The sequence below is a fragment of the Dendropsophus ebraccatus genome, chromosome 3 (assembly GCF_027789765.1).
Source record: "Dendropsophus ebraccatus isolate aDenEbr1 chromosome 3, aDenEbr1.pat, whole genome shotgun sequence".
In the NCBI taxonomy this organism is placed as follows: Eukaryota; Metazoa; Chordata; class Amphibia; order Anura; family Hylidae; genus Dendropsophus; species Dendropsophus ebraccatus.
The window spans coordinates 27,525,623-27,547,854 of NC_091456.1; the positions used below are offsets into that span (position 1 = coordinate 27,525,623).

Consider the following 22,232-nt stretch of genomic DNA (forward strand, 5'->3'; position numbering starts at 1 on the left):
CTCGGTCCAGGGTTCAACAGATGCTAAGCCCAGCCTTAGTGACACTGTTTGTAACTAATGGTGCCAAAAACAGCACACAGAAAAACTGGGGGGACAGTTTCCCTTTAAGGTTTTACATTTCCACAGCACATCTTAATTTTTAGGGTGTTTTGAGCAACCCTGTGTTCTCAACCAGTTTCTGCACAGATGTCTTTATTAACTTGACAATGAACTTACCGGGTTGCCTTTGTGCACATATAAAAACTTTACCCTGGAACAATGAATACGAAACATAAAACATAATTGTAGCTTAGCACATAGAAGCCGTACCTATGGTGTGCATAAGCTACATGAACATTTAGCTGTTATTTAGCTGTATAATTATTTGATACAATAATTCCATAATGTATAAAACGAGTCATGTTGCTGGAAATATTGAGCAAATTCCAGTATTATAGCTCTGGAGAATTGCGTATTTTACTTAAACTTAAACCATAAGCATTCTACGTATAAAAGGTAAAGCTTACACAAGCATATGATTTATGGGGTTGTATGGGGAAAAAAATCATACTTGGCCATGCTGCTGAGTCTGCGCTGGGCATGATAGTAATGTATACTTACCTGTCCTGCTTCCCCACCACTGCCGGTTCCCGGACCGCTAGCTTTCCACTACTGTCAGTGTGTTGAAAACATTCAATGACATGCCACTCCCACTAGAAAGGGCTGGTCAGCATAGAGACAACAGCGGCACGTCAGTGGATGTTATAAACATTGACAGTGGCGCAGGACAGGCAGCCCAGAAAACAGCAGAGGTGGAGGAGCGGGACAGGTAAGTATACATTACTGTCATGTCCTGGGCAGATCTGGCAGCATGGCCAAAAATGAATTTTTCCCAGACAACCCCTTTGACTCATCTTAATTGTCAGATTTTTTTTTTTTTTTTTTTTTTGGCTTTCAATAGAATTCTTTTGCTTTACCTTTTAGCATGTAAAATATTTATCACATTTGTGTTTCTTTATCATCAGCTTTCCATTGCTTTTGCCAGACAGAATAGGGTAACATCTATTCTGTAGAAGGGGGGGAAATATGGAAACCCAATTAAAGTGTCACTGTGACAACTCAAAATCTAAATCAACAGTAGATGTGAAATAAAGCAAGTTTGCCATCTACATTCTTTTTTTTTTTTTTTTTTTTTTTTTATCATGCTGAACTTACCAGAAATCCAGGTCCGGTCTCCTGAAGGCAGATTTTCTGACTTGTGCTCGTTGTAAAAAAAAACAGACTAAACACAGGAATTCTGGCCAGTACAGAGAGTCACGGCTCAATGTGTCCATCAATCACATGACTGCCTTCTCTCTGTGAGCGCTCAGATGGCCTGGGATACAAAAGACTTCTGTTTTCTGACTGTTTCCTGTTTTTTGAGGGAAAAAAAAGGTCAGAAAACAGGAAGTGCCATTTTTTTTTTCTATAACTAAAAAAAATAAAAAAATAATGAAAGTAATTTGTAAACTTGCTTTATATCACATTTACTGTTGATTTAGAGTGTAAAGGTTATAACGACAGGTACACTTTAATACAAACTCAAGCCAATAAAATCCAACATCTGTCATTTCCTACATAAAAGTTATGATGCCAGTCTGAATCGCCTTGTATTACATTGTTGGCTATTTGAATTGTGTAACCTTGTGTTTTCCTGTCTAGGACCATGGATCTGCTGGATTGGAACAGTTTAATTGACAGCAGAACCAAGCTCTCCAAACTACTTCTGGTACCAAACTTACAGGTAAACATGTATTTCTTATACTATTTCTTGTTATTTTATATATTTGGTATCAAAGATGGATATGTGGGCTTTTTTTTGCATTTTGGTGAACAGGAGTATGAATAAGGAAAAATGCACAGTAATATGTAGCATACAATTGTTGCAATATCTATATCATAAAAATCAAAGTCTGTCTGTCTGTCTGTCCCAAATAGACTTCCAAGCGCCTGAACCGTTTTACCCCAAATTTGACACACAGATACATTGGGTGCCCGGGAAGGTTTTAGCGAAGGTCCCGTGCCCGCCAGATGTACAGGAGGGGAGGAGGAGGGGGAAGAGTGGTGCCCCATAGAGATGAATGGGAAAGTCTCCTCACTGCAAACACAGGTGATATAATTAGCTGCAGCAGACACGGCAATGGTTGCTAGGGAAGCTGCCTCACAACATCCACAGTAATAACTGGTAGACCCCCTACTCCATCTATACAGTACATGTATATACAGGACCCCCTACTCCATCTATACAGTACATGTATATACAGGACCCCCTACTCCATCTATACAGTACATGTATATACAGGACCCCCTACTCCATCTATACAGGACATGTATATACAGGGCCCCCTACTCCATCTATACAGGACATGTATATACAGGACCCCCTACTCCATCTATACAGTACATGTATATACAGGACCCCCTACTCCATCTATACAGTACATGTATATACAGGACCCCCTACTCCATCTATACAGTACATGTATATACAGGGCCCCTACTCCATCTATACAGTACATGTATATACAGGACCCCCTACTCCATCTATACAGGACATGTATATACAGGGCCCCCTACTCCATCTATACAGGACATGTATATACAGGACCCCCTACTCCATCTATACATTACATGTATATACAGGACCCCCTACTCCATCTATACAGTACATGTATATACAGGACCCCCTACTCCATCTATACAGGACATGTATATACAGGGCCCCCTACTCCATCTATACAGGACATGTATATACAGGGCCCCCTACTCCATCTATACAGTACATGTATATACAGGACCCCCTACTCCATCTATACAGGACATGTATATAGAGGGCCCCCTACTCCATCTATACAGTACATGTATATACAGGGCCCCCTACTCCATCTATACCAGGGGTGGGGAACCTCCGGCCCGCGGGCCGCATCCGGCCCCTGACACCTCCGGATGTGGCCCGCGGCTCCCCTGTGACATGCGCCGCTCTGGAGGAGAAGGAGCCGACACACACGGCATCCTCCTGTGTCTGTGACAGCTGCCAGGAGGATGCTGTGAGCGCCGGCTCCTTCCCCTCAGAGCGGTGCACATCTTCTGTCTCCTGCCCTCCTGTGACGTGCGCCGCGCTGGTGAGGCAGGAGCTGGCACAGACACAGGAAGATGTGTTGTATGCCGGCTCCTGCCTCACCAGCGCGGCGCAGAGCGGCGCACGTCTTCTGACTCCTGCGGGCCGCGCGCGATGACGTCATTTCATCGCGCGCCACCTGCAGGAGAAGACCGGCACAGAAGAGAGGAGGGAGAAGAGGACCTGGACAGCGTGGGAGCGGAGGAAAGGTGAGTGGGATGTTTATTTTTTTCATTTGGGGCAGACACTGGGGGTTAACTAGGCCACCAGGGACATGACTGAGGGGTTAACTAGGCCACCAGGGACATGACTGAGGGGTTAACTAGGCTACCAGGGACATGACTGAGGGGTTAACTAGGCCACCAGGGACATGACTGAGGGGTTAACTAGGCCACCAGGGACATGACTGAGGGGTTAACTAGGCCACCAGGGACATGACTGAGGGGTTAACTAGGCCACCAGGGACATGACTGAGGGGTTAACTAGGCCACCAGGGACATGACTGAGGGGTTAACTAGGCCACCAGGGACATGACTGAGGGGTTAACTAGGCCACCAGGGACATGACTGAGGGGTTAACTAGGCCACCAGGGACATGACTGAGGGGTTAACTAGGCCACCAGGGACATGACTGAGGGGTTAACTAGGCCACCAGGGACATGACTGAGGGGTTAACTAGGCCACCAGGGACATGACTGAGGGGTTAACTAGGCCACCAGGGACATGACTGAGGGGTTAACTAGGCTACCAGGGACATGACTGGGGGGGTTAACTAGGCTACCAGGGACATGACTGGGGGGGTTAACTAGGCCACCAGGGACATGGCTGGGGGGTTAACTAGGCTACCAGGGGCATCACTAAGGATTCAAATCAGGTACAAGGGGCATCACAGAGGGTTAACTACAATAGCAGGGGCATTAGGGGAACAATACTTTGCCTTGTTCGGGTGCTGCAAACCCCCGCTACTAACTGCCGCGCACGGTATAACATTGAGTGCGGCCCTCGAATGATTTTATTAAGGCCCGACCGGCCCTCGACATGGAAAAGGTTCCCCACCCCTGATCTATACAGTACATGTATATACAGGGCCCCCTACTCCATCTATACAGTTCATGTATATACAGGGCCCCCTACTCCATCCATACAGTACATGTATATACAGGACCCCCTACTCCATCTATACAGTACATGTATATACAGGGCCCCCTACTCCATCTATACAGTACATGTATATACAGGGCCCCCTACTCCATCTATACAGTACATGTATATACAGGACCCCCTACTGCATCTATACAGTACATGTATATACAGGACCCCCTACTGCATCTATACAGTACATGTATATACAGGGCACTACAGGTATACCAAACTGTGGCTGGGTAACACTGCCACACCAGACCTGACCAATACCGCCATACTGTGACGGGATAACACTGCCACACCAGACCTGACCAATACTGCCATACTGTGACTGGATAACACTGCCATACCAGACCTGACCAATACCGCCCTACTGTGACTGGATAACACTGCCATACCAGACCTGACCAATACCGCCATACTGTGACTGGATAACACCGCCATACCACACCTGACCAATACCGCCATGCTGTGACTAGATAACACCACTATACCAGACCTGACCAATACCTCCACGCTGTGACTGGAGAACACCGCCACACCAGACCTGACCAATACCGCCATACTGTGACTGGATAACACTGCCATACCAGACATGACCAATACCGACACACTGTGACTGAATAACACTGCCATACCAGACCTGACCAATACTGCCATACTGTGACTGGATAACACCGCTATACAAGACCTGACCAAAGATTTTCTGGCAAGTCTGAACGAGAGGGTACTGCCCCTCTGCAAGGTGCTACCCTACGCACCAGACCATGGGTGCCTAATGGTAAATATGACCCTGCAGGTATACAGGACACTACAGGTATACAGGACCCCAAAACTATACACTACAAGTGCACGGGACCTCCACCAACTATATACTACAGGTATACAGGACCCCAAACTTTACACTACAGGTATACAGGACCCCAAAACTATACACTACAGGTATACAGGACCTCCACCAACTATATACTACAGGTATACTGGACCCCAAAATATACACTACAGGTATACAGGACCCCAAAACTATACACTACAGGTATACAGGACCCCAAAACTATACACTACAGGTATACAGGAACTCCACCAACGATATGCTACAGGTATATAGGACCCCAAACTATACACTACAGGTATACAGGACCTCAAAACTATACACTACAGGTATACAGGACCTACACCAACTCTATACTACAGGTATACAGCACCTTCACCAACTCTTTACTACAGGTATACAGGACCCCAAAGCTATATACTACAGGTATACAGGAACTCCACCAACTATATACTACAGGTATATAGGACCCCAAACTATACACTACAGGTATACAGGACCTCCACCAACTCTATACTACAGTTATACAGGACCCTCAAACTATGCACTACAGGTATACAGGACCCCCGAACTATATACGACAGGTATACAAGACCTCCACCAATTATACACTACAGGTATCCAGGACCCTTAAACTATAAACTACAGGTATACAAGACCTCCACCAACTATATATTACAGGTATACAGCACCAACTATATACTACAGTTATACAGGACCCTCAAACTATACAGTACAGGTATACAGGACCTTCACCAACTGTACACTGCAGGTATACAGGACCTCCCTCAACTATACACTACAGGTATACAGCCCCCCCAACTACACACTACAGGTATACAGGACCCCCCAACTATACACTATAGGTATACAGCCCCCCCAACTATGCACTACAGATATGCGAGACCCCTAAAAACTATACATTGTGGGTATACAGAACCCCTCCAACTATGCACTACAGGTATACACTAATTCCACTGATTAACTTAGATGAAACAATACCTTTAGCTTGGCCTCCTGGGCACCTTAGAACAAATCTAATTAACACACTGACACTTTATACCCGGGCAGCGCCGGGTACATTTTCTAGTATTATATATTTAATAGTCGAACATCAAGTTTTTAGTTCATATTGTAAAGGGGATCACATATCGGCTAAGAACCGGAATGATCACCCACATGGTAAATAACACACTAGGGCCCAGATTTATCAAGCTGCTGTTGTTGCTGCGGGTATTTTAAACAGTTAACATTTTACACACAGCTCAGCTTTCAGCTCTAGCTGTGATTGGTTGCTCTGGGCAGTTTACGCCAATTGTTACACCAGTTTATGGTTGCTATTGACGGTCTTCTAACCTGCTGTTAGTTTCTCTTTAAAGGGGTATTCTGATCAGGTAAAATAGATGTTGAATAATCGCCTCTCTTGGAGAATAACAATTGATTCCATACTTGTTGTTATCTTTTCAGTCTCCTTCCCCTAGTTCTGAGCTGCTGCTTTCTGCTGGAGACAATAAAAAAAAAACCTGTGTGTGAGCTACTCAGTCCATCTCTGCTCTGAACTCCCTTTTTCCCCCCTCCTTTCTGAGACGGATCATGTAAACTGTGTTCCTGGCCGGCTGTCTCTGCACTCTGTAATGTGGGGAGGGTTAATCTGAGGTCAAGTTGCTGGTGATTAACCCTCCCAGCATCACAGAGTGCAGTTACAGGGACGCTGTTTACATGAGCCATCTCGGAAGGGAGGGGGGAGGAGATGGAGTAAACAGTTCACACAGTTTTCTGTGTCCTCAGCAGAAAGCAGCAGGCTCAGAACTGGGGGGGAGACTAAAAAGATCATAACAATTATGGACCAAATTGTTAGTCTTCAGGAGGGGTGATGATTCAACATGTGTTTTTCCTGACTAGAATACCCTTTTAATATATTAATACTGAGCTACTATAAAAAGTATATAAAGATGTGTCATTTACAAGAAATTGCTTACAATGTAGTTGCCATTTGACGGTCATCTGCTACATTACTAAGGTCCGGTAATACGTCCTGTACCCGACCGGCTTCTGAACCACAATATTAGGTATCTAAGTGACATTGGCAGGACATACAATGCCTAGGTGTAATGCTTTACAACAACCTTAATACGCTACATGTTGCCACCGATTTATTGCGATGGCTTCATTTCCTTTCTCTTTCCCATTGACCCACCTTATAAAACACAAGTATGATGGAAAGATAAGTGTCTTTCTCTTTAGTGGTTGTGAAGAAGAAAAAAGAAGTTCGCAAATGAGCACAGCCTGTACCATACATACATGTACCACCTGTACTTGTTATGTTCTGTGTGTGAGAAATCTTACACTGAATGCAGAAGAGGAGAAATGTTTCCTACACGCCTGTTCTGTTTTGCACCTCTGATCGACACATGTTGGTGTTAACTTTTTTAGCCTCTATAGAGTAGTACGCACTTGTCATCTCACCCCCCCTGTGTGAAGCCGAAGCCTAGTTAATCCCGTATACTGTCTGACATATAGGTTGTCTTCATTATATATTCCTCTTCTCTATTACTGCAGCTCCCAGCAGTGCAGGGAAGACTATTCTCTACCCTACCAGCCTTTTCTTATGTTTTGTTCTGCAGCTTCGTCAGAGCTATATCCCTTTTTTTTTAGGGGGAATATTTCTAACTAAATGTATTAGAGCATGATATAAGGGGGGGGGGGAAACCTTCTGGGATTTGCCACCTGCACGATGTGTGAAATTCTAGGCTTCGGCTTATTATCAGCATGCTAAAGAAGTGAACAAGTTCCCAGCTCCGTTCTGCAATATGTAATGAAACTGTGCCACCATCTGGCTCTTCAGAGACCTGCGAAGGTTTTTTTCCCCTCCGAGCTTGTGCTCTGCGCCTCTTGACCCTCGTACTTGTCATTTATCTCCATGATATCTTGACCTTGATGATGATGAGGATGATAATTCCATCATGAATACTGAAGCCTGAGCTGACATCAGGCTTATTGCATGGGATTTACATCTCCAGAAGAGTGCGGCTATAATTCGAATCTGTTCTTTTCAGCTAGTTACAGCAGGATTTTCCTTTTTTTTTTTTTTTTTTTTTTTTATATCGTGTCTGAAGAATTTAATAGCACGCCGCTTCTTTGTATAAATTGATAACGTTTTAATTCCCCGTTTGACACTTTGAATGCGCCTCTCGCGCACCTTATTATTCCCGCTAAGAATGTCGCCTACTGGTAAATATTTGAAATATTCGCCGAGATCGACCAGGACGGAACTATAAATAAAGTTTCCTATTTGTCTCTACTTTCTTCTTTCTACGCAATAAAGACCAAGTAGTTAAGTTGTAAAGGAGAATCAGCTCATTTTGGTGTTGATTTGTAGCGGGCCCTTTGGGATGGATTTGCATAAATTAGGCAGATTTTTATTCACACCTGAATACATTTGCAGCGGAGGAATAAATTGCGCTGACAAATCATTTGCGCAGTGACATATTTATGTTTATAGGGCTCCATAGAGAATACAATCATACAATGAGTATAAGGAAGAGTATAACTGTGTTGTATCAGTAATGGTGTATGTTTTTTGTCTTCCTTAGAGCGGTCAGGTAGAGCCCCTCTTGTCCAGGTTCACCGAAGAGGAAGACCAGCAGATGAAGAGGATGTTGCAGAGGATGGATGTTCTCGCAAAGGTCAGGAATGTATTTCGAGGCAGTTTGCTTGACACATTGTATATTTCCTCTCAGTACTTGTCAGGTTTAAAATTTATAACACATCACTAAGGAGGGAAATGGCAATGATTAAAACAGTGCGGAAGAATCGAAAAAAGATGCAAGGAACAGATCGGAGGAGGTGGTGGAAATGTCTTGGTGCTACACTGATGAACACTGATCAACTCCTTGTATTGAAAGGGTTTTCCAGGTTACCATAGTCTGGGAGCCTGACCTACTGTAGGAATTTGGCCTGCATGAGTGTAAGTCTTCATTTTATAGGGGTGAAGAAGAAAGATCAATGGATTCCAACCAAAATAGTTGTGAACCATCACATTTAGAGATGAGAGAAATGAATTCCCACGAATTCATTAAGGAAATTCGCACACCCCCTATATAATTGGTTTGGTAACGGAGGTGGCCAGTCGGCTGTGTGTGGAGGAGAAAGCAGGATGGCAGCAGTTACAGCAGAGCAGGGAGAGACTAAGGCTGCATTCCCACGTTCCGTGGTCCTGACTGTTCACGGACGTGGAATGCATGTACCGGAGTCCCCCCGCGCCCGGACAGCATCTGTAATTAGATGCTGGGAGAGGGGGAGACTGTATTCATAAGCGCCGCGCTGTAATGATGCAGCCGCGCGGTGCTGTTACTACAGCACGGCGCTTATGAATACAGTCTCCCCCGCTCCCAGCATCTAATTACAGATGCTGTCCGGGTGCGGGGGGACTCCGGTACATGCATTCCACGTCCGTGATCCCTTAGGATCACGGAACGTGGGAATGCAGCCTTACAGAGCGATATAGGGACAAAGAGGAGAGGAATGGCTGAAATTGGATGATTGATTGACTGGCTGATTGACATTTTTTTTTTTTAATTGTTATTTTTTTGATTTTTTTGACTTTTACAACACCATGCTTTACCAAATTCTCCCTTCTTTAATAGTCCCAGTATTGTAGCTACTATAGTTTGGGCTGTTTTAATAAAATTCCTTAAAGCATAACTGTCATTTCAGGGTCATTTTTCTGAAAACATTAAATATCAACAGTACAAGTGATTTTAAGAAACTCTGTAATAGGTTTTATAAACCAAAAGAGTTTCCTTCTGTACTGAAAAACAATCTCCCAGCCTCCCCCTCTCATCAAATGAAGCAGGATTTCTGTCTCCATTATGTGGCTATAGAGGGGGGAGGGGCTGTTAGGAGTGACTGAGCACAGAGCAGTCCTGCACAGCACAACACCCTGCAATCTTCTCTCAGTAAATTCATAGATAAGCACTGACCTTTCTGACACCTGAATTTAGCGTTTTAGGTGCCCAGAGAGTCTACAAACAGCTGACCTGTCACCTCTTCCTGCTCCCTCATCTCCCTCAGCCCCTCCCCCCTTCATAGGCTTACAATGGAGAGAGCAGAACCCGTCTTCACTGGCTTCTCTGTAATGAAGACGTGTTTGCCTGATAATGCACAGATAAGAAGTCAGGGGGGGAGGCTGGGAGATTGCTTCTTGAGTACAGAAGGAGGCTTTTTTGGCTGATGAAACCTATTACAGAGTTTCTTAAAATCGCTTATACTACTGATTTCTGCAATAAAAAAAAACATGACAGTTACGCTTTAAGGCTCGATTCGCAAATCTTAACGAAATGGACCAAAAATTTATATTATATTATATTGTACCTTATATCATGTTCCTTACTGTGTAGTGTGGTAGATGGTACACATATGGGATCTGTTTATTTATCCTTGATATATTATATAAGGGTATAAACCCACACACCGTATACACAGCGTATATAATGCTGCGATACGCAGCAGATACGCAGCAGATTAGATCTAAATAACTGAACACAGCATCAAATCTGCACCATCAAATCTGCTGCGTATTTGTTGCGTATCTGCTGTGTATACGGTGTGTGGGTTTGTACCCTTATAGTAATTTATTTGGAGGCGCATGGTTCACATGACATATAGTTATATAGATGAAGTTCAAAATATAACCAGGTTCTGCAATTTGAAGACAGGATAAAAAGAATTGAATTCAGGGTCCCCACACACAGGTGTATGGCAATTATATTGTTTTGTCCATATTGCGGCCTCCAGTCTTGGCCTGACTGGGAGTGCAATGTTCTAGCCTGACAGCTGACAGGGTAACCCAGACTTATCAGCTGCTGTATGTCCTACAGGAAGGGGTGTATTTTTCCCAGTCTAATACACCGCTCTCTGCTGACATCTCTGTCTGTGACATGAGCTTACCAGGGCAGCAGCAAATGCCCATAGAAAACCTTTCCTATTTTGCACAGTGCCTGTCATGGACAGAGGCGGCAGCAGAGAGCAGTGTGCCAGACTGAGATGACAGCAGCTGATAAATACTGGAAGACTGGATTTTTAAATGGAAGAAAATTACAAATCTATATACTGTAACTTTGATTCAAAAGAAAAATTGCCAGAGTTCTCTTTTATAACGTTTGATAAGTTGGCCTAAGAAGTTTATTTAGTTTACTGTAATTTTACTTACCTGAGGAAATTTGACATTGATGGATTTGTCTTTTTCCTGGCTAAAGTAACTGTTGGACAATGTAATGTCATGGAGACAACAGTGAAGTTGTGATCAGTGGGGCCCCATACTAGGAGATCCTTCTGAGAAGGCTCTGTAGCATTCTGCTGACCCTATAAGTGTCATTACGTTTTCTTTGAAAGCTGAATACAGGTTGTATATAGGGGTATGATCTGTATACACACCAACTAAAGAGAACTGTCGGGATCCAAAGGTGCATAGGGTTTCCACATAATATTCTACCACAAATCTAACCTCATGTTTTTTTGTTTTAGGATTATGACCGATGACTGTGCTTAGTCACCTTTAACTACAGTAAATGACTCTACCACATTTATACCACTAGGTGGCGTATATTACATGTGTTTGAATAAACGTTCAGTGCAACCCAAGTGCTGTAACTCTGGTTTCCCTTGAACAGCAAACCGTGTGGTGGTGAATGGTTTTGCAATGAGAAGTTCTAAATAGTTTCTATATGAAAAGTTGCAAGAAGTGATTTTTATGAACAACAATGTATGATTTCTATTATATATTTTTAGCCACTTTTTAGGCTATGTTTACACACAGTATAATATTACCAAAATACGGCTGTAATTTTGAGTGAAAATAAAACTAAGGAGGGAACAAGTAAAAATAAAAAATAAAAAACAGCCATTCTTTGCAAATGCTGGTTGCTGATAATGTCCATTGGTTTTAATCAGTTACGGCTGTTATTTTACAGTATATGGTGTGTTTCCTGCTGGCCAATTTACTATTTACTGTAATAGAGTGCATTGTTAGGCAATGTTCATACAATGATTTTGATACAACCAGGGTTGTTGTTTTGAGAGTCAAATATCCATTGTTTAACCCTTTTACGACCAATTGAGGCATCAATGCCCAGGCCGTTTTAGGACCTCAGCTTATGAGATCATAATGATCCCATTAGCTGAAGTCCCTAGCTCTGCCCTCTGTCCGCTGCCGCTGTTAGAATCTTGTAACAACAGCAGGGGAGAGAGGGGAGGGGGCTGAGCTCGCTTCCGCGCCCTGGGTCCTATAGGGTTAACTGTCAGTACCAGAGCACGGCAAGTCCCCAGCTATAACTGACAGCCAGGACCCGCCACAGATGACACAGGCACAGCTTCTGTGCCTGTGTCATCCAGGGAACATAAACTAATATTACCGCAGCTTCGGGCATAGGCTGCAGTGACATTAATTTACTGTGTAGTGGCAGGAGGGGGTTAACATTATTTTACTAAAAAAGACAGTGTGTGAACATGGCCTTACAGTGAAAACACTGCCCGATTTTGGTATTATTTTACTGTGTGTTTGGACATAGCCTTATGCTACAAGATAAAAGTCCTAAAAGCAATATAGAAACGCAGAAGATAGTCGGCAGAGAAAGCCCCCTTGGCTATTTAGTCTACCCTTTTAAGGTATTTCCCTTCTTATGGCAGGGATATGCCATGTATCTACTACTCTTTCAGTAAAGCAATATCTTAAAGGAGAAGTCCAGCAAAAAAAGTGTTGTATTGCCCCCCAATAGTTATACAAATCCCCAATATACACTTATCACGGGAAATGCTTATAAAGTGCTTTTTTCCCTGCACATACCCCTGCATTAAGGCTTCACTTCCTGGATAACATGGTGATGTCACTTCCTGGATAACATGGTGATGTCACTTCCTGGATAAAATGGTGATGTCACAACCCGACTCCCAGAGCTGTGTGGGCTGTGGCTGCTGGAGAGGATGATGGCAGGGGGATGCTCAGTGTCCCTTCAGTGCCCTGTGTCCCTCAGTGTCCCCCTGCCATCATCCTCTCCAGCAGCCACAGCCCGCACAGCTCTGGTAGTCGGGTCGTGACATCTCCATGTTATCCAGGAAGTGACATCACCATGTTATCCAGGAAGTGACATCACCATGTTATCCAGGAAGTGACATCACCATGTTATCCAGGAAGTGACATCACCATGTTATCCAGGAAGTGACATCACCATGTTATCCAGGAAGCCTTAATGCAGTAGTAAGTGCAGGGAAAAAAGCACTTTATAAGCATTTCCTGTAATAAGTGTATATTGGTGATTTGTATAACTTTTGGGGGGCAATACAACACTTTAATTAAAAAAATTTGCTGGACTTCTTTAATTTATATGTAAATAATTCATAATCAATTTGTTAAACATACATTACATTCCAATAAAAGGACAGCTGAGCTAAAACATGAATAGCATTTCTCTATTTTTTATAGAAAATTCTCAAAATATAATAAAATACTATAGTACTTATATGTATATGACTTTGGCTGTATTTTTTTTATAAATACTCTTATGTAGTTGTTTGTATTAAAAAAAAAAAAAAAACCTGACATCTACATCTGCCTTGTTGGTCAGGAGCTGGTGCTCACTGACTCTTCCAGCCTCATTAATATTTAGAAGCCGTCTCCCCAAGACGAGCAGTAACCGTGGCTCAGATGGTGCAGTAAATCAATGCCACTATATTTTACACATCTAAAAGGGTAGAAACAGCCCTTAGAAATGTCAGCTAGATCAGGAAGTCTTTGAAATCCCTTAATAAGCACTAATTTGAATAAATGCATTGATGCTGAAATGTAATCGTTCATAATGAAATGCAAACAAACACATTCTTTTGAACTCTGATGAAAAACAATATCAGCTACTTGAAGGTGCCATAAGTTATCAGCGGACTCCGAGACATTTACAGCGTCTTTAAAAAAATGGGAGCGCTTAAGTGTATGTACTTTATTGTGTCCTTCACAAAGAAGAAAGAGATTAATTGTCTAATTACGACATGATTGCTGCTTAAGTTTCCGATGAGATGGGACCTCGGCCCGTGCCCGAATACAATTGGATGACATTGGAGTAGTTGTTTCACTGATGGAGATTAAGCACAGAACCGTTCTGCTTGTTGTTGTGGATGTTTTGCTTGTTTGAACCGTGTGCTGTGGGAATTGTGGTGCGAAACATTAGAGGTTGATTAACCATTTGTGACTCTGATATTTGTACTTTTCAGTAACTGTAACATAATGTAGCAGGGTACATGCACTTATAGGCCCATTTAGACCAATATTTGTAGCCAAGACCAGGAGTGGGTCCGAAACACCAAAAAATTAATATAAACGTAAACTATTCTCGAGGTTCACAAATTTTAAGTCAAACTTGTTAAGTTACACAAGTTGAATCTTAACGAATTTCTTTAAAACAGTTGGTAAAACTATAGAAGCTACAATACTGGGACTAATACAGAAGGTTGAATTTGTTAAAGCATGTTGTTGTAAAAGTGGCAAATATTGGAAAATCACAATTTTAAAAAAAGTCAATAATCCAATTTCTGTCCTGTCTCTCTTCCCTATATCACTTTGTTAGTCTCTCCCTGCTCTGCTCTAACTGCTGCTGACATCCTGCTCTTTTCTATACACACAGCCGACTGGCCACCTCCATAAACGAACCACCTTATATAGAGGGGGAGGGGGAGGTGCTGACATCGCCCACAATCAGCCCTCCTCTCCTCTCTGTCCCTATATCGCTCTGTTAGTCTCTCCCTGCTCTGCTGTAACTGCCTGCTGCCATCCTGCTCTCTCCTCCACACACGTCTTACTTGCCACCTCCGTTACCTCTGAATTATATAGAGGGGGAGGTGCTGACATCAAAGAGGGGCCTGCAGCTGATTGGACGAGCACTAGGGATTTTGGTTAATCTCATTGACGCTCCAGACAGCATGTGCGGCCACCATTTTGTTTTTTTGCATATTTCCTTAACAAATCATCGGAAATTAACTTTACAGAACAAAGCAAATTGACAGCGTGATTCACAGCGAATCTTGATTTCCTTTTCTCAACTCTACTTTGTTATAGTTTGCCTGTAGATTCTACTCAATCTTTTACCAACATTGGGAAGAGAAATCTGCCACAATAAGCTTTATACCCCATAAAATTAAAAACACTGATGGCGGCCATTTTCACGAGATAATATATGCCCCACAAATAAGATTGCAGGGGACCTCTGTGCTTCCCAGGGATCTATAGATCGGCCCTCCTTTGTTTTTAAGCTCTGCAAAATCTATTGGCACTATACAAATAAATATTATTATTATTATTATTATTATTATTATTATTATTATTATTATTATGGTTGGCACATGACCCATAGCTGTAATCATTCGCTATGGGGCCATCAGAGAGTCCACGGCTGTACTCGACTCTGTACTCTCCAGCAGCTCCATAGAGAATGAATAGTCACGTGCCAACCCACGGCTCCATTCTTAACTAAGGAGCCAAGGCTGCGATCTAGAGATCCCAAGGGGCACAGAGGTCAGACCCCCCACAAACTCACACTTGTATCCTGTAGATAGGGAACAAGTAAGGTTGACGCAGAAAACCCTTTAGGCAATGGGTAAACAATCAAAGAAAATATGGGTAAGTGTGGTGCCCATGAGGAGGGTGGGTAGAGTATTCCAGGGAAGCCTAGGGTAGTAGTCCCTCCCTCTGTCCCTAGGAAACTGATCCCTCAGGACTCTTTTCTAGCAGAAACTTTTAGTTCAGGGTGACAACATACAAAAGAAGGTTGAGCTGGAGTTTCCAACAATGTACACGCGGAGAGAAGAGGAAGGTTGCAACATTTGTTCGCTTTCAAGTGAAGTTGTTGGATGGGATTCTCCTTTTAGTTGATCTATTTTGTTGGCCTGGTTCAGGTTTTTTAGTAGGCATTATGTCCTTCACATTACATGTTTCCATGCTCTTGTTCACACTTCTTTGTATTATGTTACAAGGAGGAGAGACCTCTAGGATCCCAACCATCACAACTTTCCAAGAACTAACATTTCATTTCCATTTCTTCACCCAAATAGTCACTTGGCAGTAAAATCCTATTAAAGGTGCCTTCACACCTACCAAATCCGCAGCTGATTTTATGCTGCGGATTCGCAGCGAGATCCGCTGCAGATCCAGTCCCATTCATCCCGCTGTATGTGCGTTAGCCCGCCGCCGAGAGCATACATTACCTGCTCGGCGACACGGCTGCATGTCAGGCTCCCGGCTCCGGTCCCGCTCAGCCAATCAGTGCACGGCAGCCCCTGGCATCTGGAGAAGTTGGATACGGTATATGACCCAATATGAATACTGCCTTAAAGGGGTATTTCAAGAAAATTCAACTTTTCCCCTAGAAGAAGGAGATCATGGTGGGTCCAACCTCTGCACCCCCCGCTGATCTCTGTATGGGGCCCGATCTTCTGCAAAATTAATAGAACTGCGGGTACCGAACGTGACCTGTTGCTCTATTTATTGCTATGGAACGACAGAAAGAGCCGAGTACGCTGGAAAAGCGCTATACTATGCTCTTACCGTCAGCACTCTTACAGCTTACTCTGCTCTTTCCGGAAGCTCCATAGTATTGTATAGAGCTGCTAGAAAGAGCCAAAAAAGTGCTCTTCCACCTTACACGGCTCTTTCCGGTGAATCCATAGGAATGAATAGAGCTGCGGGTCAAGTGCTGTACTGGCCGCTCTATTCCTAATACAGAAGCTGGGGCCCGATACCAAGATCTGTGGGGGGTACAGAGGTCGGACCCCCCACGAACTCCTTCCTGTGGATAGTGGAAAAGCTGATTTTTTTTTTTTTCCTGGAACACCCCTTTAAATGGTGGGTGGATGACATGGTGTCAACAAGTATATTGTAATACAGGAAAAGGGATTGGTCAAAGTTTCTTTTCTTCTTCTTTTTTTTATCATTTCCCTATTTTACGCCTTTACAAAACATTGCTACATTTCTGCTTTTTTTCCCCTAGAAAGCTTTAGAAACAGGTGTTCGGCTGATGGTCGATGCAGAGCAGACCTATTTCCAACCCGCAATCAGCCGTTTGACATTGGAAATGCAACGTAAATTTAATAAGGACAATCCCATTATCTTCAACACCTACCAGTGCTACTTAAAGGTGAGCGGCTGCATATCAATGACCATTACTGCTCTGCACAACAACAAGGTTTTCCTGGAAATTAGAAGACGCCTTCTACAAGGATTACATCGCCTTATATTCCTGGGTGAATTTAGAGTCGGCCTCCTGGTTTGTAGAGAAAAATGCAATTAGGCCTCGCTAACAGATGATCAATTCTTCAATTTATTCATTCAGTGGATTTTAGCTTGTTTATTAGATATTGCAGCCGGCTCTCCCTCCAATAGGCCCCCATTCTGGATGGTAAACCTTAGAGACGCCGCAGCGATCATGCACCCTGCAGCACGGATGTGATAACTAAGAAATGAAGCAAAATCCATTGAGTGTGTGGATGGAAACATTGATTATCTTTGTGAGAAAGACTTATTTTTTTTATTTTTATTTTTTTATTCTTTTGGCATACCGGAGGTACTGAATGATCCAAAGTAATATCTATAATAACCGGATACTGTTGTACTAGATATGTGCTTTCTATAAACCTGCCACTGTAATACCAAGTGACATGTAATAGGTGACAATTCTTTTTCTCACATCCGCACTGACAAGTTCTGGACATGGAAAAGATTACTTTCATCATACAAACGTATTGAGCCTTCACGGTCAAAGGGGTACTTCGGCGAGAAAAGGAAATTCAAATCAACGGGTTTCATAAAGTTATATACTGTATTTTTTTAAAAAAATTATGGCTTCCAATACTTATCAGCTGCTGTATGTTCTGCAGAAAGTGGTGTATTCTTTCCAGTCTAAGTGTATATCCACACTATGCAAAATCATGCGGATAACTTGGATTCCGCTGCTCGTCCCTGCGCTCCCGCTTCACACTCTGTCCGTCCCATAGATAACATTCCATGATCAGGCAGATTCAGCAATCCCCCCCTAAAGAATGAACAGGTCCATTCTTCGGGTGGCCGGCGGAATCCGTCTGACCATAGAATGGAGCCTATGGAAACCGGCGGAAATTCAAGTGGGAGCGTGGAAGGAAGATACTTTCCGTAGTGTGGACATACCCTTACACAGTGCTCTCTGCTGCCACCTCTGTTCCTGAAAGGAACTGACCAAAACAGTAGCAAATCCCCATAAAAAAACTCTCCTGCTCTAGACAGTTCCTGACATGGACAGAGGTGGCAGCAGAGAGCACTGTCAGGAAAGAATACACCACTCCCCGCAGGACATACAGCAGCTGATAAATACTGCAAGGCTTAGGATTTTTACATAGAAGAAAATTTCAAATCTATATACTGTAACTTTCTGACACCAGTTAATTTGAAAGGAAAAAAAATCAATGGAGTACCCCTTTAACGCAGTAGTGCAAATTCACATGAATAAAAGTGATATTTTAAGTTAGAAGCTAGAAGCTAGAGACTGATCACAGTCTCCTCCTTTTGCAGGAAGCATATGACAATGTGACTTCTGATGTAGAGCTGTCTCGCCGAGAGGGCTGGGATTTTGGTGCTAAGCTTGTAAGAGGGGCTTACATGCAGCAAGAGAGGAGCCGTGCAGCAGAGGTGGGCTATGAGGATCCCATCAATCCCACATATGAGAAGACTAATGAGATGTATCATAGGTGAGTGTATACAGACCATTGTACATTGTAGTATTCTGACAACTATGCTATTTCATCTTTCATAAAATCTGACTTATACTGAAAACATGCAGGAATTAATCATTGGTTCTGTGTATCATACATATGAGTGATTGTGTCTGAATTATAAACCCTCACTTAAAGGGGATGAAAAAAAATTCTTTACAATCAACTGGTACCAGAAAGTTTTATATAGATTTATAATTTACTTCTGTTTAAAAATCCCCAGTCTTCCAGTACTTATCAGCTGCTGTATGCACTGCAGGAAGTGGTGTGACACTCTGACACAGTGCTCTCTGCTGCCACCTCTGTCCATGTCAGGAACTGTCCAGAACAGTAGCAAATCCCCATAGAAAACCTCTCCTGATCTGGACAGTTCCTGACATGGACAGGGGGGCTGCTTCTACTTTAAATGCCTTACTTTCATGATAGAACATCACTATAAAGTGAACGTTTTATGTTTTTCCATACATTTCACCCGCAAGCCAAATATCCCTAACTTTTTGTGAGTAGTCCATATGTGTTGGCTAATGCTGAAAGCTGCATGAGACATACATTTTTTTTTTCTCTTTCTTTTTATCTCCCAATATACAGAGACTAATCTATCTGATTTACCTATTTATTGCATTTTTCTAGTAGTAAATCAGGCGTAGTTTATCATCGTGTCACTTCAGCTCTGCTTTATTCAGCTTCCTGAAATATTTAATCCGTATTCTGGGTCCCTGATGGAATAAACTGGCAGCTTACGGGGGAAAAAATAAAGACGTTAATATCTGTATGTAGATATCCCAATGACCTCACTAAATGAGTCGCTCGTGAAATTATTTTTAAACACCGTTTCTTTTTTCTTTTTCTTTTTTTTCCCTTCACATTATTTTTATTTGCAAGAATAGCCTAGGGCAACAGCAGCCTCTAAATGTCAAGCATATACTTTGTTTTATACAGATACAGCCAAAATCCTTGCCAGATAAATAATAATAAAAAAAATCTATATCAAACTGCCAAGAATCCGTCCAGTTGCGCACCGCTCAGTTAATCAGCCAGCTGTATGAAAACTAATTTGAATGGGAGGATGATGAGTAAATTACTTATTAGCATAATACAACATCCAGTTTTTGGTTCCTTTTTTATGTTGCGGATATTATTCCTTCTCACTGGCCTTCTCCATCCCTTGAAGTGCTTTTAGTATTCTGCACTGAAAGAGGAACTCTGAAAAAATGTAAAATGCTTATTATAGCCAAAAATTAAATGTAGGTCTAAGGTGTAATAATAGATAAAAGAAAAAGTGCTTGCACTCACAGGTTCTGCTGCAACTCAATCTGTTTATTGTAATTCCATATAGCTTATGTGGGGAGGGGAGTGCAGGAGCGTTCAAGGCGACAGACTGTTTCACGTGTCTATTGCATGCATCTTCCGGCCTGCAGGTGCTTTATAACGGAGAAAATGACTTTTATTTCCTGGCTCGTGACTAGATACGAGCGGGGAAGTAGTCATGGTGGGCGGCTCCCCGCTCGTATCTAGTTACTGCGCTCTGCCTGTCAGTGCGCTCAGAGGGGATGATTGACAGGCAGAGAGGCCAGTAACGGACCTCTCTGCCTGTCAATCATCCCCTCTGAGCGCACTAACAGGTAGTGCGCAGTGACAAGCGGGGAGCCGCCCACCATGACTACTTCCCCGCTCGTATCTAGTCACGAGCCAGGGAATAAAAGTTATTTTCTCTGTTATAAAGCACCTGCTGCAGCCGTGGCCGGTACGTGCCGGGGCCGCTACAGGTGCTTTAAACAATGCTCAAGGGAACCATATCAGCTCAAACAGGCTGATTGGTTCCCTTTAAGTTTGCTAACACTATACTGACTGTTGTTCAGGGAAGAAAAAGAGCGCTGCACCTCACACCTATGGCTGATACTAGTGCCCCTAGGCTAAATAAAAAACACATCAGAATTTTGTGTATGAATTGATCAAGCCCCACTGCCCCATGTACCATCGTGCAGGTATTTGATACACATGGGTCCCTACACTAAGTCCACACCGTGCCAGTCAGCGGCCACCAACCCCGCAGGCGTGCACAGTCAGGGAACGGGGGCCATGGGACGGCCCTGCGACCCCCATGCCACAGGACCAGACCCAAAAACACCACACCAGAACCCAGCCAGCACCGCCGGCGGAGAAGGTCGCCCCCAAACAGCACAAGTCTGGATGAGTTATTGCGCTCACCATAGCTGCTGCAGACAGAATGGGAAAAGACAGGAGGGATTAAAACCATGTGCACTCAGGTGTCTCCTGCTTATTGCGGTCATGTGGGTCTCACCAGGAGGAGTGCAATACACGGAGAAAAGAGAGAAACAAAATGCGGTTCAGGGAAGAAAAAGAGCGCTGCACCTCACACCTATGGCTGATACTAGTGCCCCTAGGCTAAATAAAAAACACATCAGAATTTTGTGTATGAATTGATCAAGCCATACTGCCCCATGTACCTCGTGCCGGTATCTGATACACATGGGTCAGTGTGGCTTGATCAATTCATACACAGAATTCTGCTGTTTTTTATGCAGCCGAGAGGCACTAGTATCAGCCATAGGTGTGAGGTGCAGCTTGCAACAGTGGAACCTAGGGCACTACTAAATGAGAACCTTACGGTGTATTTTAAAGTACTGTATTGCCCCCCAAAAGTTATACAAATCACCAATAAACACTTATTATGGGAAATGCTTATAAAGTGCTTTTTTCCCTGCACTTACCACTGCATCAAGGCTTTACTTCCTGGATAACATGGTGATGTCACTTCCTGGATAAAATAGTGATGTCACTTCCTGGATAACATGGTGATGTCACGACCCGACTCCCAGAGCTGTGCGGGCTGTGGCTGCTGGAGGATGATGGCAGAGGGATGATTAGTGTCCCTCCAGTGCCCTGTGTCCCTCAGTGTCCCCCTGCCATCATCCTCTCCAGCAGCCACAGCCCACACGGCTCTGGGAGTCGGGTTGTGACGTCATCATGTTATCCAGGAAGTGACATCACCATGTTATCCAGGAAGTGAAGCCTTGATGCAGTAGTAAGTGCAGGGGAAAAAAAATCACTTTATAAGCATTTCCCGTAATAAGTGTATATTGGTGATTTGTATAACTTTTGGGGGGCAATATAATACTTCAATAAAAAATTTTACCGGACTTCTCCTTTAATCCCTAGACGACCCTGGACGTAAGGTTACGTCATGGAAGTCTGTCCCCAGACGACCCATGACGTAACCTTACGTCATGGGTGTTATTCCCGCTATGAAGCGCGCTCCGGAGCGGAGCGCGCTTCATAGGAGGTGGGGGCCGGCTGCAGTGAGCAGCCGGGACCTCAC

General features: G+C 43.4%; 1 protein-coding gene across 2 annotated transcripts in view; it reads left to right on the top strand.

The window, feature by feature from the left end:
• PRODH (proline dehydrogenase 1) overlaps positions 1-22,232 on the top strand; it is a 112,677-nt gene that overhangs the window by 72,685 nt on the left and 17,760 nt on the right. For both annotated transcript variants that reach the window (XM_069961279.1, XM_069961280.1), the window contains 4 exons: positions 1,681-1,762; positions 8,704-8,796; positions 17,140-17,286; positions 18,693-18,868. In XM_069961279.1, coding sequence (XP_069817380.1) covers positions 1,681-1,762; positions 8,704-8,796; positions 17,140-17,286; positions 18,693-18,868 — 498 coding nt within the window. The remainder of the gene's footprint in view (positions 1-1,680; positions 1,763-8,703; positions 8,797-17,139; positions 17,287-18,692; positions 18,869-22,232) is intronic.